Source organism: Hylobates moloch, unplaced genomic scaffold, assembly GCF_009828535.3.
Source record: "Hylobates moloch isolate HMO894 unplaced genomic scaffold, HMol_V3 SCAFFOLD_22, whole genome shotgun sequence".
In the NCBI taxonomy this organism is placed as follows: domain Eukaryota; kingdom Metazoa; phylum Chordata; class Mammalia; order Primates; family Hylobatidae; genus Hylobates; species Hylobates moloch.
Genome location: NW_026652297.1, coordinates 37,314,666 through 37,334,237, shown reverse-complemented (window position 1 = coordinate 37,334,237; position 19,572 = coordinate 37,314,666). Strand labels below are relative to the sequence as shown.

General features: G+C 36.7%; 1 protein-coding gene across 2 annotated transcripts in view; it reads right to left on the bottom strand.

Annotated features, from left to right (window-relative positions):
* Positions 1-19,572, bottom strand: part of LOC116461984 (pro-neuregulin-1, membrane-bound isoform) — a 231,432-nt gene that overhangs the window by 176,798 nt on the left and 35,062 nt on the right. For both annotated transcript variants that reach the window (XM_032144112.2, XM_032144113.2), the window contains exon 2: positions 6,406-6,583. In XM_032144112.2, coding sequence (XP_032000003.1) covers positions 6,406-6,583 — 178 coding nt within the window. The remainder of the gene's footprint in view (positions 1-6,405; positions 6,584-19,572) is intronic.

Genomic DNA, 19,572 nt, shown 5'->3' with positions numbered 1-19,572 from the left:
ATGTGTAATCATATTTACAGTTAACATAATCTTAAAGGGATAAGTCTTAAAATCAAACTTCTCCTAATAGGCTTTGGCCTTGTTTCCTGGAATACTATTCCTAGTGATGCAATCAAATGTTAGGCTTTAAAAGAAAGAGAGATTTAAAAAAATGGTTCTATGCTAAAATAAATGTTGCATTAAAAAAAGTTAAATAGGTCTCTTTACAACAATGCATCTCAGTGGTTTTTTGCAAATCTGTACTGTGAATTTCTAAGGCAGCCGTGACATGTGGCCATAGAATCTTTTCTATGGAGAACACGCTTGGGAATCCTAGGACAGAACATCAATGGGCCAAGACTAAAATTCAATTTGATCGAGATAAGCATCACAAGTACATTCACGTTCGAAAACTGGTGACATAAATACAAGAGGAGATATCCCTCGACTACAATATATGCAGAAATAAGGATTTCTAATTAGCCACATGCTTATTATTAACCCATTTTTAAACTATTTTTAAAAAGAAAGAAGAACAAAAAAACCTTATGTACTCTTTAGCCAAATTAATATTAAAGCAGAGCATCAATCAACTTGGATAAAAGCCCCAATACATTCCTCATTGGCTGGATCATATCTAGAATGCTGAATTATACTTTGGATATACTTTGGAATGATATTTGATGATTAAAAAAAACATAATTAAAGGACTTTAGAAGAGGGTGATCAGAATTGAATAGGGCCTAGAAATCTTATCACTAGAGAGGATTATGTTAAAGAAACAGAGGTCCCACTGGCAGACAACTATGAATGAAATATGAGTAGCTATTTAAATATATTTCCTGGATGCATATGGAAAAGGAAATTATTTGGGATTGCTAAGGCTTACAGGAAAACTAAGTCTTACAGGAAAAAGGAAACATGTTTTGAATGATATTACATAGAAGAACTTTTCTGAGCATTCAAAAATGTATAGGGTGTCTTGTGAAAGAGTTAGGTTTTCTCTTTGGAAAGATTCAAGTCTGGATAGCCACCTGCCAAGCACATTCTTACAAGAATATCTCTATGCAGAGCAAGATTAAATTAGATCAGTGGTTTTAACTATTTTTTACAACAAAATCCTGTTTTAAAATGAAAGCTTAAATCAGAACCTCATATTCAAAAATATCACACAGAAAGTGTTCCAGGTCAGAGTGACTGGTAATCCTTTTTGCAATTCAATAGAAATTTAGGACTCTACAGGGACATCTTTGGAAAACCACTGACCTCAAGGAGCATAAAGACCCCTCTGAATTCTAATGATACATTTAACTATGGGATTCATCCAGCCTTGTGTCCTAGAGTAGGGACAGAATGTAGTAAGAGTGTAGAATGAGCCAAATCTTCCCTGAAAATTATATATTGCAAAAAGATTTGGGGCTTTGATAAGTATGGATACAACAGTCTTCTTCTTCTCTTTTCTGTAAGATACCATACTCTGTCTATAAGAAGGAAATTAGCTTGGAAAGACTACTTGATTCCCTTATAGTCATAAATTTAACTTTTTGCTCTTTAATTGATGAGTTTTCCAGGGATCTGGAGGAAGGCTGGTGTTTCAATGGATTTTTATTTTCTAAAAATATTAAATGAGTTAATTCGTGTAAAGTGTTTAAAATAATTTTTGCAATATAATAACTTCCCAATAAGTGTTAGCTATTATATAGTAATTACATTCTATATTCCTGAAATATTTGGATTTTCATAATAAGCATGCATTACTTTTAGAATAAGAAAAAAACAGTACAGTGTAAAAATAAATTAATGTGAAGTAATTTGAAGAAAAAAGTTCTGAATATTAATTTCCTTTTCATTTTTTTAATATCAGAAAGTACACTGTGTTTTTTACTGAGTGCTCACTTACAAGGTGAATTCAAGGTTCCATTAGCTATTATTTAGTTTAGTTTTATTTTAACTCGATTATTCTACCATAGTTACAGGCTAAGGCAACTTAAACACACATAGGGATGAACTCTTCTGTTTATACAGTTTTGGTTCCCTGACCCCTAAGGAATTATATAGACAGTGTTTCTGTGTGTGTGTGTGTGTCCAACACTGCTTCAGATAGTGTAAAACTGATCATCGTGAAAAGGACAAAGAAGTGAAAGAGGAAATTATGATTTTTTTTTTAAGTATAGAGACGGGGTCTTGCTATGTTTCCCAGGCTGGTCTTGAACTCCTGCGCTCAAGAGATCCTCAGTAGCTGGGACTGCAGGTACACACCACTGTGCTTGGCTAAAAGAGAGGCTTCTTAAGCAACAGAACCAGTCACTGTACCAAGTGCCTCACATAAACCACATGGGATGCCACTGAGGATTCCCATTTTCTACATAAGAACATTGAGATTTCATTATATATAAAGTTCAAGTGATCTGCCAGAGTTGCTCAGCTAATATGGGAAAAAAATGCACATAAACTTTTTCCATTATAAAGCCAAAAAAAGCAACCATTAAAAATAGAGGAAATAATTGTAATATTTGTCCAATGTGAATAAACCAATGAGAGCCAATTTTAAACAAAATTAAAATATGTAAGAGCTGAGGCAAAATTAAGGGTGTCCAAAAGTGTGTGAAACATACAAATAATAGGAAGCCAGCCTTTAATAAAGCTAAGATAGAACAGGTATTTAAATGAGGTCAATCTGCCAGTCCTCACATATGAATCTGTCACACGCCAAGCTTTTTAACCAGTTTTCTTGATCAAAATCATCCACCAGTCAAAGAAAACAAGAACAAAGACATAAGCAGACATATAACATGAGGGTAGTTTCCATTTCTTTTCATTGGTCCCACACATGGGTTAGCCAAATAAACAAAGGCTCAATGGGAATTCAAAAATCATACGAAGAACATGTAGGAATGTAGTTTTTAGTAGGACCGTGGGCAAAAGAAGGGTAAGATTTTACAAAATAATAGAAATTGCATAATGAAATTGTTCCATTATACACCAAGGGATTAAAAGGATATGCTGGCTGCTATGCATAATCTAGATTATAAGAAGTGTGAAAAAGAAGTCAAGACTAAGGATTGGGAAACAGTCAATGTATTTAAATAAAGAGAATCCCAGAAAAATCTTACGCCTCAAACTAAACTTCACCTCTGCTTGGTTGATCATAGCCTAAGAAAAAGTTTAAGTCAAGTAACCAACTAACCACTGCAAAACACTAATAGTCTGAATGTCTTAGTAATTAAAAATCATTAATAGTAATATATAAATGAATCTAAAAAATAAGAATCTTTTAATTAAAGACATATCCTAAGCATGCCAGAGCCCTATGTTCTGACTTCTGACTTTATGTAGCAAAATCACAAACGTCTGTTGAAAAAACACAAGACAGAGTCAGACCTATTTCAAATCTAAGTTTAACTATTCATTACCAGTATGATCTACAGGAAGAAACTCAGCTTCCTTCATTTTCAGGATATTAATGTTTTAAATGGGTAAAACAATAATTATATTCCTTCTACTTATATTTACAGGATAAATTGAAATAACAGAACACCTTGCAAATGTTAATTAAATTGAGATTCAGTTGGATCCTTTAATCTTAAAAAAACTGACGATGCTTTTTTTAATAAAAAGACGCAATTTTAGAAATGACAAAATACCCAATTCTAAAAACTGATAAGATGATCACTTATCAAATACCTGTCCACTCTATACAAAGTATGTCTTATTTTTAGATCAAATATGTTAACTGTTTTGCTGCGAGTGATTTATGGTTGCATCACTTCAATACATTTTTCCCCATTTAATTCTTTCCAGCAAGACTATTGTTTAAAAGAAGTAATTTCTGACTATTGCCCTTTCTGGTGTAATGGGATTTTATTAATATGTAGACAGTGCTCTTAGCTGTCTGGACCTATGAAGCCAATATGAAAACACTTTTCTGAATACTAACGATACTTTTATATGTCATCGAAGCCATATAACAAATTACCTCTTTAAGTATACATGTACCTTTTCTAAAGCCTATTCGTTCTAGTCAGTTCACTTTTTTAAAAAATTCATTTTCTCATCTTATCTACCAAACTTCATTTGCTTCTCTCCAGGTGGCATCAGATTGAATATCTGCAATGTGACATGCTTTCTTCTAGATGAAATTCTCCTCCCTCCCTTCCTCCTCCCCTGCTCTAACAGTGTTTCAACACATAACTTCCAGAATTCCCATGTTTCATATAAGACTGAACTAGATAATCTCTATACAATCTTATGACACCCGCCCCTGGGCACAGAGATTGTAATGCCCTATACCTCTTTAATTTCTCCACAGTCCTAGCATAAAACCTTTCATGGGCACTTAAATATTACTGGTATCCTTTGACAGCCACATTGAAATAAATGAGACATCACCCTGCATGTAGAGATAAATTCATTTCTTACTAACTTGTCTGATGAAAAGCAAACATCAAAATCGATTCCATCCAAAATCTAGGAGTATTTTTTTATCCTGTTAAACTTCTTTATAAGAGTCATACTTATCTTTTCAATTCATTCATTGTATTTCCTCCTCCCCTCATGCACATATGCTGTTAAACACGAGACTTAGAGTCAGATCTATTTCAAATCTAACTTTAACCATTCATTACCACTATGATCTACAGGAAGAAACTTAACTTCCTTCATTCTAAGTATATTACATTTTTTAATGGGTATAACAATAATAAACTCAGCTCTCACTGAGTCTCTTACTAGTTATAGGACTTGAGGCAGAGTAGAACACTTTTTTGACCCTCAATTTCCTAATCTGCAAAATAATATAGTTGTCACGTGTTGTTGAACTGCTACATATTGGAATAATGTAAAAAAATAAGTAATATTAGGTATAAAAATGCCAAGTCTCTTTACAGTACTATGTTTTGTATCTTTGAAGTACCACCTGCTGCAGAAAGTGATACAACCCTTTCTTTTACACTTTATTATACTTCCAAAGCTATAGATCTATCTGACATGATCAATAACTAGAGTCAACATGTAGTTAATAAAGTAAGTATGTAGCTAATAAAGTAAGTATGTAGCTAATAAAACCACAGAAACTAGAAAAAAAAAAACTAACTACAGTCATCAGAGCAAAATCTTTGATAAGATTAAATTTAATTCTCATTGTAATCACTTTGCTCATGAATGTGTAACAACTTTCTGGTTAATGTCCTATGAAATCAAAGTATAGGAGATTGTTCTGTTGCTTCTGTTACCATACTTAGGGGTTCACTGGAACCCTGTGAGATGTGAGTGCAGAAAATGTCATCTTTGAGTTTAGAACCACTATTATACATGTCACATTGATTAAAGGACTCCTTAGAAGCAAAAATCCAACCTACTTATCTCTTCTCTGATTTCAAAATGTAGTTTGATATTAGAAGAAATGATTCTTATGTAAGGAAGTAAATAAGAATGAAGAGTGTAGGGATGATAACAGAGCATCATTTTAGAGTAGATACAGAATGCATCCACCAAGATGTTACAGGAGTCACATGAAGCCCTATCAAATATGGACCTCCTGGGGGAGGGTAGGAACATGTAAAATTCTTGCTACCTAACATTACCTAATTTTAAAATCTGCTAGAGTGATGATGTGCTTTATCAGCAGTGTCAGTTAAAAATTCTTATTAGATAAAATTATATCATTAACCCCTTGTTAAAAAATAGTCTCAATTCAACTGGTTACATTCCAATTCTTTCCATAAATCTATTCACTGAGCTTTACAATGAAGTTGTGATTTTAACTGTGTAAGGCACTGGTACTCTAAATTATCATATGCATTTGTCTTATTTTAAAGAAATTGCATTTTTTTTTTGAGGTGGAGTCTTGCTCTGTTGCCCAGGCTGGAGTGCGGTGGCGTGCTCTTGGCTCACTGCAACCTCCGCCTCCTGGGTTCAAGTGATTCTCCTGCCTCAGCCTCCCAAGTAGCTGGGATTACAGGCACCCACCACTCCCAGCTACTTTTTGTGTTTTTAGCAGAGACAGGGTTTCACCATGTTGGCCAGGCTGGTCTCAAACTCCTGACTTCAGGTGATCTACCCTCCTTGGCCTCCCAAAGAGCTGGGATTACAGTTGTGAGCCACCGTCCCGGCCAAGAAATTGAATTTTAGGATCTATTACTATGACAGCATCTACCACTAATGCTCTCTTCCTTCTTCCCTTCCATCTCTTCTTACTTCCTACAGTTCTTTCTCCAGCCATCCTTTATTTCCTTCATCAATAAGATGTAAGAACCACAAGAATTCTTGCCTATGCGATAAAACGATTTTTTGTCATTATATCATGAAACAGCTTTTCACTTATTATCTATGTTTCTGATAGAAAATTCACTTATTAGGGTCTAAATAACATTTATATGTTATCTTATTGCTGGGGGCAGTCTCTACTATTTTATGCATTATACTTACCCTGGCTTTTTTTGTATCTTGATATTTTGTGGTTTGTTTTTTCGATTCAATTCATTCCCATTCTTGAACCACTTGAATCTGAGAGAGGAGTATTCAGAACTAGTTTCACACCGAAGGACTAGTTTGGAACCTGCAGCCGATTCCTGGCTTTTCATCTCTTTCAATCGGGGAGGCAAGGCTAAAAGAAGAAAAGAGAACGAAAAACAATTCTGATCAGCAGGCAATCTTTCAAAGAGAAACATTTAATCTGGAGTTAGCCTGATCAAGGCACCATTCCAAAGGTTTTATTAACAGAGAGAAAAACAATTTCCAAATGGATGAACGAAAATGGATCTCATCTTGGAGAAAAATAAAATGCCCAAATAAAATATACTCAGAAGAAAAGAGAGAACCAAGATTAGAAAATTATCCCTTAAAATATTCTAGATAGTTACTTCTTCAAGCTTTATATTCTCTGATGCCATTAAGAATCCTGAATGTTGGTAATTTCAAAGAGCCAAAAGTCTGTGTTAAAGGAGCATATGTAGGCCAGGCGCGGTGGCTCACGCCTGTAATCCCCCAACTTCGGGAGGCTGAGGCAGGAGAATCACTTGAGCTCAGAAGTTGGAGACCAGTTTGGGCAACATGGTGAAACCCCACCTCTATGAAAATACAAAAATTAGCCTGGCATGGTGGCATGTGCCTGTAGTGCCAGCTACCTGGGAGGCTGAGGTGGAAAGACCACCTGAGCCCAGGAGGTCAATGCTGCAGTGAGCTGTGATCCCACCACTGCACTTCAGCCTGGGCAACAGAGTGAGATTCTGTTTCAAAAAGAAATTTAAAAAATAAAATAAAAAATAAAAAGGAGAATATGTAACCGGGCCATTATTTTTAAAGCATGTTCACATCCCAAATCACAGTGTATCACAGTTCTGTGAATAGGCGCAGGAAGCATCACATCCATTTTTAAAATCGGGAAGTTTAATTTCAGAGATAAGTAAGTGGCTGACTTTATCCATGGTTACAAAGTTTGTGGGTACTCGGAGCTAGGGCTCATTTCACTATCCTGTCATCAGAGGGGACCAAAGAACACAGAAAAACCATCATTCTTAACAATGGCTCCTTTCTTCAAGACAGAAATTCTCTGATGCTATCACTCTTTGACTGGACCTACATAGTTGCTATCCCATACACAATGAATGGACGATTCCAGATGACCACTACTCGAAACAAATTCTCTCTTTGATTGGATTTAGTGCATCTAAATAGTCTCAACAGAGACTGTGAGTACTTAAATTATGCATTAACTTGGAGAATAAATTAAACACCTACATACCATTCTTATTTTAAGCACGACTGCTTAAAAATGTCTACTGAAATACTTACAGATAAAATGTTACAATATCTGAGATTTGCTTCAAGATAATATGGTGGTGGGGAATGGATAGGCATAAAGGTGAAAAACAATTACCAAGAAGCTGATAACTGTGGAAGCTGGGTAATACGGATGTGTGGTGGTGTGTTACGCAATTCTATATAGTATGTCTAATTCTGTTTATCATAGACATTTCTTAAAAGCATAGATGAATAAATTTTCCTCTGTACACATCATTTCACTTAATAATCAACAAACGTCACAGAACCTGAGAATTCAATAACTCTCAGTTTCCTCTGAGTCTCAGAAAAGCCAGCTACAAAATCTACTTCTGCTCCAGTTCAGGAATGTTAAACAGGAACTCCCAGAAAACAAACCCAGGCAAATGAGTCTGTACCTCCCTGATTCAGTACCTAATTATTCACTGGGTAAGGGGCTCAAGACTCCAAGGACAGTAATCAGGGTCACCTAACCATGAACAGGAAATAGAGGACCTTTCCTACTCAGGGAACTCTATTTGTTTTTCTATGATTCTGCCCTTGCCAAGTAAATCCTAAAAATGTCAAGAATGAACATATGAAGTTTCCAATAAATTTCAGAAAAAAATCATTTGAATGCTGTGATTTCTTAGCAGTACCCCTACAGTTACATATCCCCCTTTTTATTTATTTGGTGGCTGGGAGATGAGGTGGAGAAGCAGGCATTTAATGTAGTAGACACACTGGCAAATTAGAAAACTTATTTTAGCTGTTCCTAGCCCTTGATACCTGATTATTTTGTCTGGTTCTTTTTTTTTTTTTTTTTGACAGCTTGAAAATATTTTTTTCTGAAGAGCTTTCATAGAAGTCTTTTTAAAATGTGGTTCATGAATCTCTGTTTTGCAGGTTTTTAAAAACAGAATAAATTATCATGTATCTGAAATAGTGTCTACCTATTTCTGTTAACTCCTTAAGACCATTTTTAATTTTGTGAGCCTGGTGATGAAATTTATTTATTTATTTATTTAGACAGGATCTTGCTCGGCTGCACAGGCTGGAGTGCAGTGGCATGAACATGGTTCACTGAAACCTCCACCTATTGGGCTCAAGGGACCCTCCCACCTCAGCCTCCCGAGTAACTGGAACCAGAAGTGCATGCCACCATGCCTGGCTAATTGTTGTATTTTTTGTAGAGACAGAGTTTCGCCATGTTAGCCAGGCTGGTCTCCACATCCTGGGCTCAAACAATCCGCCTGCCTTGGCCTCCCAGAATGTTGGGATTACAGGTGTGAGCCAATGGCCTGGTGAAGGGTTTTAAAGAAACAAATATGCTGGCGCTAAATGACACCAAAAAAACTGGTTTACATATATTAAGAAAAATACATTGCCTCATTAATTTATGTATAAACTGAAATAACTAGTTTGAATTCTTCACCCCTCTGAATTTTACATTTAACTTGGGAACACACAAGAACTTCCAAGGTTTATTCCCTTGTCTGTAAGCAAAATGCCTTATACATGAATTTTCTTCTCTGCTGCCCCTGAGATAGCAAGACTAACGCCCCCTTCTTCCTATTCCTCCTCAGCCTACTCAACATGAAGATGACAAGGATGAAGACCTTTATAATGATCCACTTTCACCTGATGAATAGTAAATATATTTTCTCTTCCTTGTAATAATTTCTTTATGTTACTGTATTATAAGAATACCATATATAATACATACAAGTTAAAAATATTTATTAATCAACTGTAGTATCGATAAGACTTTCAGTCAACAGTAGGCTATTAGTAGTTAGGTTTGGGGGGGTCAAAAGTTATTCTTAAATTTTTGACCACACAGGGGATTGGCACTCCTAATGCCTGCATTGTCTGAGTGTCAACTGTACTTCAGATACCTTTGCTTTAAGGACCATGTTTCCCCACTTACCACTCCATATATTTGCTTATCGATATAGTCTAAACGTAAATCTATGGAGACTTTGTTTTCTTCCACTTTGATAAACATTTTATCATAAAATCAGTTTGCTTCTCTCTTTCCTTCTTTTCTCTCATTCCCTCTTTTCTTTTCTCTCTCTAGCTCATCTCTCCTTCCTCTTCACCTTCTATCTTCATTAGTTTATTTCTTATTTCTGTATTAGGGATCTTGATTTCAAACATGAGGAAACAATACGACAAATTCAAAATGAGAGATATTCTATAAAACAACTGAAGTAGGCTTTAAAATCAATGTAATAAATAACAAAAGAAGACTGTGAATGTGATCTAGATTAAAGGAGATTAAAGAGACATGGCAAGTCAATGCAATGTGGAGCTACTGATTGGATCCTGCTCCAAAGGAAAAAGAGCTATATAGGATATTTTTGGGACTACTGGGGAAATGTGAATAAAAATATTGTATCAAAATTAAATTTCTCAAGCGGGAGCACTGCATTGTGGTTACGCAAAGGAATCTCCTTGTTCTTAGACAATATCTGCTTAAGCATTTAGGGGTGAAATGTCATGATGTCTTCAACTAAACTTTAGATGGTTTAGCAAATAGAAATACATTTATACATATACATACTAACACATACAGAGGAAAAAAAAATCAGGAGCTTTGGTCTATCTCTGATTTTCTGCCTTTCTCATCTGATATTTCTGCCATTAGATAAAAGACCTAGGCTTCATTAAGTACGCGTGTGTGTGTGTGTGTGCATTAGTCTGTTCTTTTTTCTTTTTTTCTTTTTAACTTTTATTTTAGGTGCAGCAGGTACATGTGCAGATTTTTATATGGGTAAATTGTTGCAGGGGTTTGCTGCACGGATGATTTCATCGTCCAAGTAATAAGCATAGTACCTAACTGGTAGTTCTCAAACGTCACGTTCCTTTCACCCTCTGCTCTCAAGGAGGTTCTGGTGTCTATGGTTTGCTTCTTTATGTTCATGTCATTAAGTATTTTTAAAGTCTTGGTTAATTTGCAGTCATGAAAGAAATTCTTGTAAATATTTGAGTTAATAATTTATAAGTTAAATTTAATTAATTAATAATGATAATATTTAAATTCATTTAAATTATTTAAATTCTGCAAGCGGTATTGCATTGAAATGCTCACATGGTTCATCCTCACAATCGTGACTTCAGGGCTCTACCCCACTAGGTCTTTTGATGGAAGGAAACCAATCACTCATTGGGCAGGTCAACATTTCTCTTTTTCTTTGGGGTCCATACGCGGAGTGGTACATCCCTTGCCTTATGAGATGCTCTACAATGCAATGAGGCAGAGACCTTCAGATCCAAGGTCCTTCTTAGCTAAAATACCCCCTCCTAAGCTGACCCTGATGTAGGAACATTTCTCGATGTTTGGGGTTCAAGGATACCTCTAGTGACCAGCCTGAATTTCTCTCTCTTGCACATAGTTTCAAATCCATCAGATGTGGAAAAGTTCATGGCTACTCTAACTTTGCATCCCTAGAGGTCCAGGTGTAATAATGTGCCTGCTGCATCCTCCTGGGGTAACTTCTATGACATGAGGATATCCAGCTTTTCAGAAAACAGCTCTCTTAAGATGGTAACTCAAAATCCTCCATAGCATAAGTGAAGAAACACATCTGTGTACTAACAACAGAGCTGCACAATTGCATCCTTGACCTATGAGTGTTCTGCTGTCAGTGGTACCTTCTAGACAAGGACTATACAAAGTTTCTCACTTACTCAGGGCAGAGCTCAAATTCAAGTATCAAGAACACAGGGCAAAACTTTTAAATCTTTTTTTGTCTTTGTGGATATTATTTCAAACTTTTTGTCTTCCAGGACTACTGGAATAGCCCTGAATATTTCACAGATTCTTATAAAAGTGCAAACTAATATTTGAGCCCATGTGGTTTGTATGATTTTCTTCATCTATCCATAATGAGTCAATTTTCAACAGAGTAAATTTTTTGTCAGAGATTATATAAATAGCTATCTGTTAATAGAATTCATTTTCAATGTATACATGTTTCTCAGGCATATGGTTTACTCATATGAAACAATCTCATTTATTTCACTGAAATAAAACCTATTCACCAAGTATCTTCTAATACCCAGGAATAACTTTATAAGGTCAATGGTAGTTCCTAAACTTAGGGTCAATTCTTGTTAACTAAGTACTCAAATTATAAAAGTGCAAAAACATTTTTACTTGTCTTGCAAGTCTTATCTAAGCATAAAAGGTCTGTTAATTAAAAACTGGTTGAAGGCAAGCTCAAGGGTAAGTTAATGCTTCAAATGCAGGAGGTGTTCCGAAAATCTTAAGCATGATTTAATTGTATTTGGTCTACCGCAGTTCATAATTTTACTTTCTACATGTTTCTAGAGAGGCGGTAGTTCCACACCCTGAAACAATTTAATAACAGAGCAAGTTTTAAGCAGTCTGTGCCTAAATCTATTTCAAACTTGCTTGACATTAATATAAACATATCCACACCCTTAGAAATGCATCAACAGAGGCACACAGTCAAGTGCAAGGAACAGTCTTTTAAAAGAGACACGCAAATGCCGTCAGAGCAATGCCACACATTTCACAGGCGCTTCTTTTGAATACTTCTTTTTACAGGTTTTAAGTGTTTTCAAAGATTTTAAAAGATCACAAATATACTCTTCTGATTCTAACTCAAAACATGCAGGTATACGAAGTATACTTCCAAAGTTTACTTTTGTACTCTGCTTTTCCTATTTGCTATGTCACACAAGTTAGGAAAAAAAGTGGTTATAATCAAAAAATACTTATATTTCATATTCTGACCACCACAAAAACTCAATGCAACATGTTCATTTATTCCAATAATTTAATGAGTGAATAAATACTTGTGGTAAGGGCAAAATAAATTTCCAAAAAAAAAACCTCATTCATCTAAGCAATCCTCTTGTTTTAATCATCTACTGTGCCCTTATTTTTCAAATATTATCCGTGCAGCTATATCAAATACTGCACTGTATTGTTAAGAACAGGAAACAAATTTTAGCATGTGTATGCTGCAGAGATATGCTGATGGCATGTGACACTAGATAAGTTGTTATTTCTGGTCTCTGAAGGATCTGACAATGCAAAGCTAGCTCATATCTTTACTCTCCACGTTTGTGCAGCTAATCTGAAGAGCCTCAACACATTGAACAAATTACACAGGAAACCTGCAAAATATTATCAAGTAACAATGAGCTTTCAGCTATGATCCCAGCTAAGTCTTCCCTGCATAAATGTGTAAAAAGCCCACCATCACATATGTGCAGATCCCACAGTGACAACCGGTGACTGACAATCATGTTAGCTAATGAAAACCACACGAATACCATTAATCAATCCTCTATGCAGGATGTCCTTTGGTATTAACCATGACTATTAAGTCATGTTAGAAGTAGATAAATTACTATGGAGTGTCTCCAAAACTCCCCCGATCATATTTTTCCCTCCTTGTACTATCTCACGAAGTTGATTACAGTCCTGCAACAGAGTGGATAAACTTTGTGCTCTTCCATCTGGTCTTCTCTTCTGAGCTGCACTCACAAATTTGGCTATAAAAGGGAAAGTTTGTCTTATCAGATGAAAATGTGTAAATATAGCTGTGTCAAAGGCAGCACATTCTAGTGGTAACGGTATTTCGGAATGCACCTAGGTTTTAATGTCCTGCTACTGATGCAGTGGGTGATGTTGAGTTACATCCTGAATCGCCCAACAAGATCATTATTTGTTGCCACCTGTGGTGATGTTGTGCTCACCCCACCCTGTGCTCTAGCTGAATCAGGCTTCAGACAGAATGTTCTTGATTCAAGTTAAATAGAGTTCCCTGTGAGCTGGAATGGAGTTGCTATTTGTCCCTGCCTATTGAGGAAGGAGGATGGCACCTTCATTTGAAATAAAAGTTGCCATAAAATTCAGTATTTTGTTACAATATATTCTCAAGCTGACTCTGTTTACCACTGGCAGCAAACTAAATCCAACCAGCAAACACGCTGGGAATAGGCTTCAAAGTAGGGTTAAGATGGCTGGACTCTGGAAATTCCATTCTAGCAGTTCCATGTCCAGCTCCTTATGTAATGCAACGATGTGTATATGAACTACTGAATAATTTCTTTGCAAGCACATCACATGCATAGAACGTGTCATTATACAACAGAAAAGAATAAAATTGGGGGCACTATTTCAGCATTTTACTTCTAACACTCATCATAGTGGTGCCACTACCGCCAAAGTTGGCTTCTTACTAGTGCTTCATTTTAATTTCCCAAAGATATTGGTTTCCTTTGGTGGGAGATTTTACATACGGATGTCCTCCAAGTTTCACTTCTCACAATTAACTGCTACACAATGACTGAAACAGTATGATTCTTTAAGATATTTGATTTGAGGGTATGAGCCACAATCAGCTCAGTTAAACAGTATGCTTATGCTAAGGCCATTGAAGATGATTAACCATATTCTCCATCTGAAAACCATACTCAACTGACTGCATTTAAAAAACATGTAGAGGGCTGGGCACTGGTGGCTCACACCTGCAATCCCAGCACTTTGGGAGGCCGAGGCAGATGGATCACTTGAGATCAAGAGTTCAAGGCCAGCCTGACCAACATGGTGAAACCCCATCTCTACTAAAAATACAAAAATTAGCCAAGCATTGTGGCACACATCTGTAATCCCAGTTACTAGGGAGGCCGAGGCATGAGAATCACTTGAACTGGGGAGGCGGAGATTGCAGTGGGCACGCCACTGCACTCCAGCCTGGGTGACAGGGCAAGAGTCTGTCTCAAAAAACAAAACAAAACAGAACAAAAAACCCACATGTACAAACAGAGGGCCATTCAAGGAATTTATCCCTACTAAATCAAACAAGGGTCAGTGAGTCAATAGTAGGGGGTCACAGTCCCTATTTGGAGGGTTAGGCTATTTCCTGACTGTGTATGTATCCATTTTGATTGATACTATACCTAAACATCAAAATTTCTAAATTTATTGGATGGAAGATATACAGGAGCTCAGGCTCTCCTAACCCAAAGTAGGACTTCAAGTGTCTGCTGACAGGATGAGGAAGAATCTGGAAGACACTGACAAAGAAGAAACCCAGGTGCAAAATGATTCCAGAGGCCCCATCTAACTTCTCTATGTCTTTTTATTATTTGGAATCGTGGGGCCCTGTGACATTGCTTGTGTTCTGCATGCCACTGGGCTAGGACTCTCATGCTGCTCTGCCATCAGACACTAACAAAAATGACACGTAAATCTAACTGGAAAATGGTCAAGTAAGTCGTATTATCTTTACTTTGAAGTTTTCATGTTCTGTATTTCTCTTGTCTGGACATCACTGTCGGAGAACTCTCAAACTGGACCCTGCCTCAGCTGAGACCCTGGTCATGTTCCTTGCTAGCTCACTTATTTCACCTAATTTCAGAGTCTACGCAGTGTGCTCAGATGGTTCTTGTATTATTGCAAGAAGAGCACATTACCTTCTCCGCTTTAATTTTTTTTTTTTTTTTTTGGAGGCAGAGTCTCACTCTGTTAGTCATGCTATGTGATCATAGTTTACTGCAGCCTCAGAATCCTAAGCTCAAGTGATCCTCCTGCCTTAGCCTCTCACATAGCTGGGACCATAGGCACAGGCACACACTGCCACGCTGGGCTTTTTGTTTTGTTTTTTTGTATACAGAGATTCATGTTGTCCAGGCTGGTCTCAAACACTTCAAGCAATCCTCTTCAAGGAATCCTCTTGCTTCAGCCTCCCAAAGTGCTGGGATTATAACTGTCAGCCACCATGCCTCCTATGCCCTCAAGTCAAAGTTGCTCTTCTCCATTGATTGACCACTGTCTACAGGATGCTGGTTTGCTCCCTTAACTGTTAATGTGCCTTGTTGTCACTACATATCCCCAAAGTTACCATTTGGTCATATCTCCTTTCATCTGCAACAGTTCTGGTATGCATTTCACGTAAGGTACATAATGATTGTTTCCATTTACAGGTGAGGAGATGGAAACTGATAGGGGAACTTACTGTCGTAAGTCTAACAAGCTGCAGAACCAAAACTTAAACCTAGGACTTTTTACCATACCTAGTTGTTTATCTACAGAGTTTGAAGTGGAGGCAGAAAATGGAGAGAAGGACAGTAGATTAAAAATCTGGGAAAAGGCCGGGCACGGTGGCTCACGCTTGTAATCCCAGCACTTTGGGAGGCCGAGGCGGGCGGATCACGAGGTCAGGAGATCGAGACCATGGTGAAACCCCGTCTCTACTAAAAATACAAAAAAAAATTAGCCGGGCGTGGTGGCAGGCGCCTGTAGTCCCAGCTACTCGGAGAGGCTGAGGCAGGAGAATGGCGTGAACCCGGGAGGCGGAGCTTGCAGTGAGCCGAGATTGCGCCACTGCAGTCCAGCCTGGACGACAGAGCGAGACTCCGTCTAAAAAAAAAAAAAAAAAATCTGGGAAAGATCACTCCATTTCATAGCCACTACAGTAAATTTTTTTGTTCTTATAATGAGCTTTATAAACCAAATCACCTCTCCACATTTATCTGTGAGAAATTTACAATACTGTAAAATTCTACAAGGGAAAATGAATGCAGGTTTATTAGGTAAGATAATTTTTCAGCCTGATAATTGAAATTAGTTATTTATTGAAATTAGCAATCTCCCTTTTCTATATAGTTCTTTGCCCTGTACTTCACAGTTAGGGGCTAAAGATAAAAATCTTAAAAAACTATAATATATTTTCAAAGCCTATGAGATGAAGTTAAAGTCTTTTTTATTTATAGTATATCTATATATAGTATATATAGTAGTATGTAATATATACGTATTATATATATAGTACTTTCAACAATAAATGCCTTTGAATAATAATAGCTGATACTTATTGAGTATCTACTATGTGCCAGGCATTGTTCTAAGAGCTTTATGCTCATTAACGTTTTTAAGTTTTATGATAACTCCAGCAGATATGTATTACTATCATTATCCCCAACTTACAGATGAAGAAACAGAAACAGAGAGGTAAAGTAACCTGTCTGTAGTCACATGGCTGGTATACTATCAAGTCAGTATCTGAACCCAGGAAGTCTGACTCCAGAGCCCTAGTTCTTAACTACTAGACAATGTGCTAAAGATTTTATTTATTGATCTATCAACAGGGACCATATTTTCCTCACAAAACCTGGGATACACCACATGACATTATTTCTGCACTTATTCCATGTGCAAAAGACAGTCTGAGAAATATAGTAGATAGGCAAAATTGCTGAATTTTCTGAGCTACTTGGATGATTTACGGGGAAATAAAACAAGACAGTACTTGCAACTGGCATTAAAAAAAATCTTTTTAACTATGTAGCTGTCTATCTGTCATATGCCAAATGCCACAAGGGTGAACGATGCTGTATCTCACTCCTGTGTTCACTGCGATGTGATAACCCCCACGTGAGGATACAGCAACACAAGTGTCTTAATGGATTAATGTTGTTCTTTCGAGGTGTAAAGGCAATACACCGTGACAATGAATGCTGGAGCAAATCACTGCGCCGTGGCCAGCAGCTGGAAGGTAAGTGTTCAACAGGCCCGCCTAATTGATTCTGTCACCACAGCTGCCCCCAATTATAAGAACGTCTCATTCTCGGACATAAAGATGTCCAGCAAGCTTCACTGAAGGCAGTCAACTCACAGGGTTAAAATGGATCCAGTACAATTTTACCTAATTGATGTGTAGCAAATTTCATGTGACATAAGCTTATAAAAATGACTTTTTCCACTGTCATAAAACAGGATTTTTTTCTTACGTGTTATACATACCAGCCATATTCACTTCCAAAATGTTAAACAGAAACATTGAGAAACATCTAGTTACTAAAATTTAATATATATTTACTTATTCTCTTTTTTTTTGTTTGTTTTTTGTTTTTTTTTTTTTTTTTTTGAGACGGAGTCTTGCTCTGTCGCCCAGGCTGGAGTGCAGCGGCTCACTGCAAGCTCCGCCTCCCGGGTTCACGCCATTCTCCTGCCTCAGCCTCTCCGAGTAGCTGGGACTACAGGCGCCCGCCACCACGCCCGGCTAATTTTTTGTATTTTCAGTAGAGACAGGGTTTCACCGTGGTCTCCATCTCCTGACCTCGTGATCCGCCCGCCTCGGCCTCCCAAAGTGCTGGGATTACAAGCGTGAGCCACCACACCCGGCCTATTTACTTATTTTCTTATTGTCAAGTTTTTTTTTCTGTTCTGATGTGTTGCTTAGGTAAATTTAGCACATTAACATGATTTTGATATGTTAATATTTGTCTTTATAACAATTTCTTCTTTGCTCAAGTTGAATTACATTTAATTTATGTCACTAAAATTCTCTTTTTTATTTAAAGAAGAAATGTACTTACATGTTCTAAACTAAATTCCCAGGTAAGATGAGTTAGCACTTGATTATAATTAGTTTTAAACAATGATAACTATGTGAAAACTTTTAAGTAGTGCATATAAATGAACAAAGTCCCTGAGTCATGATCTAAGAACATTAGTTCCCTATAATCTATTTTTCACGTAGCCATTTAAAACTTATTCCTTCTGTGAAAAAGAAAAATTTTAGCAGAGCTAATTCTGAAATAAATGTGTCCTTTCAGGACTTCTAAAATCTGTTTGTTATTTAGTCAGATCTACTTTCTTAGTAATTATGGCTTTCTGATTTTTTCATTTTTGTCCACAGATGACTTATTAAAGAGAATGATACTAAAACCTTAGTACCTGCCAGGATTGAAAGCCTTCTTTACTCGTTGAGGCCTACAATATCAAAGTTAAATTTCTCTCTTCTCTGGTCACTACAGTTTTAAGTAAGCAATGTTGCATTCCTTCTTCAGCAGAGTCCACATTTGACTTTCTAAGGACCTTTAAAACCTTCTTGCACTCTTAAGCAGGTCCATGGACAACCTAACAATTGAATTCTTATCATTTTACTTCTACCCCACAGGAAAGATCAGGGAAGGCAAATTCCTTATCTTAGGGTTCCCAGTGACATGAATTTGCTGAAGAGGTGGAAAATAACCAAAATCAAATTAAACAGATTGTTGACAGTAAGAAACTTGGTGCTACATTATTCTGTGACTACATTCTGTGGCCAATATAACTACAAGGCTGCTGCACTTTCCCATACAGTTCTCTGAAGTCAAACTGTATGATGGAAGTCAGTGCCCTTTGGTGTCATAAAACACACAAAAAGAAATCCCAATAAGAAAGAATCCAAATGTGTAGTCTCCCCTATTTTACATAAAGCATAAATTCCTTAAAGAATCTTTTGAAAGTGAAAGCGAGCTGCTTCCTATACATTCTGACACAATCCACTGACTCCAGAATGTAATACAATTTTCTCAGCACAAAGACTCAAAAATGTTACATGAAAGAAGTCAAAATGAAGCTCACTTAGCATGTCAACATGTCGTTTTCCTTACCCTACTATTAGCTACACTGGAGACCTTACTTGGATTGCACCACCTTGTGTACAACTTTCTTCGTGCTGAAACGAGATCATGTATGAAAGTACTTTGTAAACAGTAGGTTAAATAGTGGTAGTCTAGAAATGCCTTCTGGGTGAACCCAGGGTAGGGCATTGATGGTGAAATTTGCATTCTCTGAAGGGAGCTTTAAACAATTTAACCATGAGCTCTCTATATTTTAATTTCCTTTAATAACACGATCAGTTCCAACCATGAATTTCATTAATTCCCCATGAATCCCTAAAGACACTGTCACTCCACTAGAAATACCTTTTGTTTTGCTTGTTTTTACTTAGAAAGAAGGTCAGATTCTTTGTTAATAGTTTATAAGTCCATGAATTTAAACTACTGAACTCTACAATAACA